The sequence below is a fragment of the Hemiscyllium ocellatum genome, chromosome 8 (assembly GCF_020745735.1).
Source record: "Hemiscyllium ocellatum isolate sHemOce1 chromosome 8, sHemOce1.pat.X.cur, whole genome shotgun sequence".
Classification (NCBI taxonomy): Eukaryota; Metazoa; Chordata; class Chondrichthyes; order Orectolobiformes; family Hemiscylliidae; genus Hemiscyllium; species Hemiscyllium ocellatum.
This window is the reverse complement of record NC_083408.1, coordinates 78,239,747-78,247,555: the sequence shown is the minus strand read 5'-3', so window position 1 is coordinate 78,247,555 and position 7,809 is coordinate 78,239,747. Positions and strand designations below refer to the sequence as shown.

At 44.4% G+C, this 7,809-nt stretch overlaps 1 protein-coding gene across 1 annotated transcript; it reads left to right on the top strand.

Annotated features, from left to right (window-relative positions):
- Positions 1 to 4,245: 4,245 nt before the first annotated feature.
- Positions 4,246 to 5,477, top strand: ankrd9 (ankyrin repeat domain 9). The gene has a single exon (XM_060828494.1). The coding sequence runs from the start codon at positions 4,329 to 4,331 to the stop codon at positions 5,253 to 5,255; it is 927 nt and encodes a 308-aa protein (XP_060684477.1). The 5' UTR covers positions 4,246 to 4,328; the 3' UTR covers positions 5,256 to 5,477.
- Positions 5,478 to 7,809: the final 2,332 nt, after the last annotated feature.

Sequence of the window (7,809 nt, the reverse complement as noted above, 5' to 3'; positions counted from 1 at the left end):
TCTAAAAGTTGAAGTTCTAAATTGGAGAAAGGCCAATTTTGACGGTATTAGGCAAGAACTTTCAAAAGCTGATTGGGGCAGATGTTCGCAGGTAAAGGGACAGCTGGAAAATGGGAAGCCTTCAGGAATGAGAATGTCTAGATGTAATTGGTCTTTTCTTCTTAAGAACTAAAAATGGAATGTTTATCATTTGGACATTAATAAATAACACAACTCCAATCTGTCTGATTTCAAAATCTGCTTAGTCTGTAGCAAATTTATCATTTTCATTCTTGGAGAAGTTGCATAGTCAAGTCAAAGGAAATTTATGGAATATGTTTCCCTCACATTGTACCCTAGCAGCATTGCCTTTGTGCTCGTCCTGCATTCCAAGTTATGGTCAAAGTCTTGGGCTAGATCTGTCTCTAGAGCATTAGCCTAGTCCAGTGATGTAACCATTACACCATCACATCACCCTAACAGTTAATATTGTACACCTAACTAGAAAATAAATAGAATATTGTTTACAAACATTAATTCACAGCTAATTATTTATTAATATCCAAATCTATCTTTTTTTAAAAGTTTAAATTCTTGAAATAAAGGGAAGAGTAAGAAAAAAGATTATGATGGGTGTGCTCTGGAGATTTAAACTTGATCGACACTAAAACTAAAACTATTTATTAACCAAATTTAATCTGTTGTCTTCATGCTTTTTAAATTTATCTGAAGAAGAGGGGCAGATGTTAGAACAAGGTGTAGTACCAGAGGACTGTAAGTTAACATTCTATCTATATTTTAGCAGGGAAGTGGAAGGTCAAGCAAACAGTTTAGAATCAAATAGAGTCCCTACCATGGGAAAAAGATTAAATATACAAATACATATACCAGCAATATGTGAATGCATAATAATATGAATGGATTTCTACAGTGAAAGTTTTGCGTGACCAGCCAATTGATATTTTGGAAGTAACACCAGGCAGAATAGGCTGCATCATTTGTTAGATATCACAAATCTAATTTCCAACAAAGCCTATGAGACATTACAAAATAAGTAATAGAAGAGTCAACATTGCAGAGTTTGGGGAGAAAGTGAGGACTGCAGATGCTGGAGATCAGAGCTGAAAATGTGTTGCTGGAAAAGTGCAGCAGGTCAGGCAGCATCCAAGGAACAGGGACAAGTATCAGAATGGTTAGCTAGCTTGTCACAAAAGCAGGGAGCAGGAATAAAAAGTAACTACTTCAAAGATGGAATCCCATAAGGAGCAATACAGGACCACTGTTCAAACAATGTAAGCATTAGGATTTATTTCTTGATGGGTAAAATTAACAATTGGAGAAATTATGCTAAACTTGTGATGAACCTTGAATAAGCCACATAGGAATTTACGTTCAGTGAGCTCTATCTAGCAGGATAAAGTGAACAGACTAATCACTACCCTCTCCTGAGGGCTGGGAGTTGATAAAATTGAGGTCTTTATGTAAGGTTTTGATAGCAAAGACAGAACAAGTGTTTCCATGTGTGAAGAAGAATAAAACGCAAAGCAATTAAGAGTCAACTGAAAATCAAAAAAAAACCCAGAGGAAAATCCTTTTCATAGTGAATGATAAGAATGTGGAAAGGTCAAAGAATATTGTGTGCAATTCTGGTCTCCTTCCTATCGGAAAGATGTTGTGAAACTTAAAAATCACAGAAAAGATTTACAAGGATGTTGCCAGGGTTGGAGGATTTGAGCTATAGGGAGATGCTGAACAGGCTGGGGCAGTTTCCCCTGGAGCGTTGGAGGCTGAAGGGTGACCTTATAGAGGTTTACAAAATTATTGAGGGGCATGGATAGGGTAAATAGACAAAGTCTTTTCCCAGGGGTTGGGGAGTCCAGAACTAGAAGGCATAGGTTTAGGGTGAGAGGGGAAAGATATAAAAGAGACCTAAGGGGAAACTTTTTCACGCCGGGGGGGGGGAGGAGGAGGAGGGTATGGAATGAGCTGCCAGAGGAAGTGGTGGAGGCTAGTACAATTGTAACATTTAAGAGACATTTGGATGGGTGAATAGGAAGGGTTTGGTGGGATATGGGCCGGGTGCTGGCAGGTGGGACTAGATTGGGTTGGGATATCTGGTCAGCATGGACGGATTGGACCGAAGGGTCTGTTTCCATGTTGTACATCTCTATGACTCTATAAATACAGATTGATGCTGATAGATAAATAAGAACAGAAAGAACAGCAATTATAAAGATATATGGAGCCATTTTTGAGTTTCTCCTCAGCATTGACCTAGTCTATATTTGTGGCTTGTATTGCAGTTGTGTTTTCTTTCTTCCTATATCTTATTTCAACAAACAAACATAAATGACAAAAGAATTAATAGTGTAAGTCCAAATGGGACAAGACGTTTGTGTCTAGAGAAAGACTGATGAACATTTGGAGACTGGGCAAAGTCATTTCAGGAAATGTGGTTGAGGTAGTGGGAGTCAAGGATCTCATTGTGAATATTTATTAATATATGCCCAATCCCCAGAAATAGAGATAGAGTAGGAGGAAGGAAAGAGAATGGTGAAATACTTTTTAATCTCAGTTTTCTCTTTTTGTTGGGTGGTATCAGTAACATCATCCACCTTCCCCTCAGCACACATCAATTGCTTCTTGCTCATTACCACACCATTTTCCTTGCGCAATCAACTTTTATCCTTTAATCACACTTATTTTCTACACTATCTCTGTTCTCTTTTGTTTCTTCTACCCACTCCCTATTTGACATACACTACCTTTCTGGTGAAAGATCATTGATTTGAAACATTAAACATTTCCGTAAAGTTTGAGTAGCTTGTGATCTTGAATAGTGCTTTCATTTTTCTGTGGTTCAATTTTCCATTCCTTCTACTTCCCTTTCCAAAACCTCTTCCCCCCTCTTAATGTTAGAAAAAAGTAATAAGTTGATCTGATTCAAGAGATGTCAACATTGCACTAAATAGCTGTTGCCTGGACAGAGGGGAAACCTGACTATGATGTACAAAGTTATGACAGGAAGAGTTAAGGAGAATCCTTTCACCTTAGTACAGAGATCAATAACCAGGGAGCACTGCTTTAGGGTAAGAAGCAAAAGGTTTCGAGGGGATTTGAGAGTTTTTTCAAAAACCATCCCATTGTCCCTACTATCAGACATTATCCAACACTCCTTACATGCTCCCCCTGCCCTCCCCACCCTCGCCAAGTTAGGTTGGATTGACCAAATCTCATCACTCCCCTGCTGAAACCAATGTGCCCAGCACACCCTGACCTACCCTAAACACTAGCCTGTTCTTCACCCCCACCCCCCAGTCATCTTGCATCCCGGCGCCTTCCCATTCAGCACTTCTCCCTACTCATCAGGTACCCTAACTCTACCCCAGGCGGGTACCATAAACCACCTGGCACCCTGAGCCTAAAATTATAACCACAGTTTACATATATATTCGCTAATCAACCTGTTCTGAGATATCATTGTACATCTCTGGCACAGGTGGGACAAATGCAGGTCTCCTGGATTAGAGGTTCGGGCGCTGCCAACAAGATTGTCCCACATGGCCAGCCAGCATCTGTGCAGAGAAATCAGAGTTAACCTTTCGGGTCGCGGTTCTCAGTTCTTTCGGGGTTTTTGTTTCATGTTGTGAAGCTGAGGTTAGCTGCTGAGAAACAGAGTTGATGTGTTCGGGGAGTGTGGGGTGCACGAAGGGAATGGAGACGGAATAATGTCCATGTCACAGACATGACTGTGTTTTGGAGATTTTTACATAAAAGGTCCGGTCTCCTCTGCACACGATGCGCTGCCTCTGGGGGAGCGGCTCCCGGTACAGAATGTCACCATCGGGGAGGGGCGGTGAAGGGGGCGTGTCCTGAGTAGAAAGGGGCGTGTCAAGGAATAGGGCGGGGTCCAAGCCCCAACCGGAGGTGGGGCGTTGGCAAGGGGTGTGTCCGCATGTGGACTAGGCTGGAGGGCGGGGCGATGGAAGGGGGCGTGTCCGGGGTGGTGGAGAGATGTTCAGGCAGGGGGATGGGAGAGGGAAAGGGGCGTGACTGGAGGAGGCGGAGTCAATGTATAAGGGGCGGGTCTTCAGAGGTGAGTCAGCGGGCAGGGCGGGGCGTGAGAAGGGGCACGATCGGTGGGCGGGGCCAGAGTAAGGGGCGGTGCTCGGGGCGGGTTCGAGGGCGGGGCACGGTCGAAATCGGCCAATGTTTGAAGGCGGCTCTCGGCGCTGTTGCTACAAAGAGAGTGTGGGAGGCGCGGCGCCCGGCTTTGGGGACTCTGACCCGGGCAGCGATGTGTAATTGAAGGCAGGAGCAGGAGCAGGAGCTCTCGGCCCAGGTCTCCGATGCCGCCCCCGGCCATGCCCTGGAGTCTGGGCTATTGCAGCCCCGGGGGCGGTCAGCAGGAATCGCGGTGGCGGAAACGCTGCAGGAAATCATCGTTTGCTTTTTACCAGGCGGTGCGGGACCTGCTGCCTGTCTGGATGCTGGAGGAGATGAGGACCATGGAGGTGTTCCACTGGGAGGACAGTGGCCGCATGAGCAGCTACTCGCCGTCCGAGGCTCTGCTCTATGCCCTGGTGCACGACCACCAGGCGTACGGCAAGTACCTGCTGAGCGAGCACCCCCGAGCTGCCCTGGCTATGCCCAGCACCAGCTTCTGTTGCTGCTCGGTCCTCGGCCAGCACCTGGCCATGGCTGTGCGCTACAACCGGGTCGCCACCCTGTCGCGGATCCTGGACAGCCTGCGCCGCTTGCCGGAGGGAGAGCGCCGCCAGTACATCGACCGCCGGGGCTGCGAGCATGTGGAGAGCGGCAAGACCCCACTGCACTTGGCGTGCGAGCTGGGCAGGCCCGAGTGTTTGGTCCTGCTGCTCGGCCACGGCTCGTCTCCTTACATCAGGGACTGCCGCGGGGACATGGCTCTGGACACCTTACTGCAGCAGCTGGGTTCCAGTCCCCTGGACAATCCCAGGATGGCCAGGTGCCTGCATCACCTCCTGCTATTCATGCCCGAGCTCCAGTTTCAGATGAAGACGACGCTGAAGGACAATGCCAGTCTCTGGCGGACCGTTCTGGGGACACCGCTCTTCCAATGGCTCTCGGGCTACAGCCCCGCTCCCCTCTTCATAAAGGCCATGCAAACTTTAATCAGGACGATAGACCCCGAGAAATTCCCAGAGGGTCTGGACGAACTACCCATATCCCATCTCCTCCGAACTCTGGACTTTAAACTGACTGCAGGCGGCACTGTCCGTTCAAACTTCAAGTGATGCCGCATTTAACCTTTACAGCGATTTTATGTATAGACTTTATATGTATTTATATATATTTTAAAAATGCTGTTTGGGATGCTTATAAATGAACGGCCCAATGAAGTGCCAAGCCGATATGTAGTGAACTTCAGAGTTGAGAAATCTCCAGAATTTTCAAAGTGCATTGGAACTGTAGAGTCCTACAGTTTCCAATATATTATTGATTCAACTTTTTTTTTTGCGAGAATAAATCTATTTTAATGCACTTGGCTATGAACTGTGTCACTACATCCTCTTGTACTCGGCTTGTATTACATGCCGTAAATAATTTATCACAATGCGTTGTGGGATTTATGTTAGGTCTGCTTTGTTGCATTGTGTACACACTATACATTGCGTCCAGACCAACGCGATAATGATAATGTCAATTCGGCAGTTTCTGCTGCTCACTCACCCTTCTGGCATTTGCCCGTTGGAAAAACGTGAAATCTTTCACATTCCGATGGGCGCTTCCTACGAGTTGCTCCACTATCATGAAGAGAAATAGAAACTGAAACCCGAGGCGCTTCCCCAAAGCAACCAGGGAGCTGAAGTATCGGGCCGTGGCGACAAACTGGCTTCGTTACTATAGAAACAGTCGTAACATTACATAGCGTCCAATGAAATGTTCCATGTTGGATCCTTTAAGCTGCTGCCAGTGTTGTCAGATTTAGTGGAATATATATATATTTCTCATATTGTATGGTTTGTTACAAAGAATAGTCAGAATTCTGCTTGCAGATTGTCAAATTACGTTGCGTTGTTGTGGATTATTGCAAGAATGTTAGTACTATATAGCAGAATACGAATCTTTGCATAGAAGTATCAATCAGTAGCCTTAAGGCAACTTAAAAGTTTGACAGACTAAGTTTTTATCTTTTCCGTGAAAAACGAATGTACACAGGAAAATTGCGAAATTCAGAAAGCAGCTCTAGCACGATTTCTTTCATGCCAGGCAGCCGTGTTTAAATTGTGGTTGCTATATAAACCAACTTCAGATTGCTGTGATTCCCTACCATGCTGCCCCGAGTGACCTCATGCACTGTATGGCCAGCGACCTGAAGTCTGACGTTGACTGAGAATGGAGCACCCACTCCCACGGCCCCCGCCCCGCTATACTAACATTCGTTTTGCAGTTACTTCAAATTAAGAAGTTGGCATGAAGTTAGACACTCTGCTGCTCTGACCAGACCATATCCCTATTGATATCGATATCATAGTAAACTATAGGAAGTTTCCAGTGTCCTATTTGACGCGCGAGTACATTTTATTTAAAAGCAAAGTGCAATCAACAGATGTATTTTCTAATGTAACTTATCATCAGATTGAACTGAAACACTGCAAGCGACCATAACTATTGATTTAAAGTTAATCCTAATGATGATAGTTTACTTAGCTTTATTGAAATAAAATCCAGTAAGCGCTTTTTTTGTGAAAGTAATACAATGGTCCTTCGCATTAATGTTACCAGTTTCCTTTAACACGACAGTGTAAGTGACTGAACGTCAGATGCTCTAGCTTTCGGGTTGAATGGGGGACGGACATTCAGCAGTATAGATGAATCTACCACTTTGCAATAAGAAATCTGGTAGTTGCAATCAAAAAGGAATATCACGAGGTTTCTGAAATAAAAGCAAAGTGCTGGAGAAATTTAGTAGCATCTATGGAGAGAGAAACCGTTGACGTTTTGAGTCCAGTGAAATGTTCTAGGGTCATACCGAAGTCAGTGTTAACTTTGTTTCTCTCTACAGATGCTGTCAAACCTGCAGAGTTTGTCCAGTGTCCTTTGTTTCTATTTCAAATTTCCAACATCCACAGAATTTTACTTTCACTGCTTGTTACCTTATAAATTTGATGATTGGTATTTAATTTATGGATATTGGTGAATCAATATCCCAAGATAGAGGGTCTTCAGGCAAGGTGGGGAAAGAGTTAAGAGGGGATGGTGTCGCAATGTTGATCAGAGAATCCATTACAGCAGTAAGGAGGAATAAACTGGGGGAGGGCTCATTTTAATAAGATTACTTATGATTTGGCCAGAATGGGTTGGGAGCAAATATGAGGTAAATCTATGTCAGAGTAATGGGACACATTCGAGAAGGAAATCGGTAGATTAAATAATTTATCAAAATATGTGTTGTGGGATTTATGTTAGGTCTGCAGTGAACATTTTCGGTTTTACTGTTGTACACTCGTCTGCTCCGCCCATTTCCTTTTTTTCTCTCTTCTTTCTTCTCCCGGCCTCAGAGTCAGCACAGACCAATGAGGCGGCCTCCTGGTCTAGTGTGGTGGCCTCTTGGCCTGATGTGGCATCAGCATGGACTTCTGGTCTTGAGGTGATTCCTTGAAGTGTGGTCCCACTGTGACTAAGCACTTAAGGAAGACGATATGTTTAAACTTTCAGCTTTATTTTCTACTTAAAACTAAGCAGGTGTAACTCTACAATGATCGCCACAATTTTTAACTTCTAATTTTATTTTTTCTTGTTCTTAAAACTCTGTCCCTAGTTACTTGTGCTGAAGATGGTGTCTTG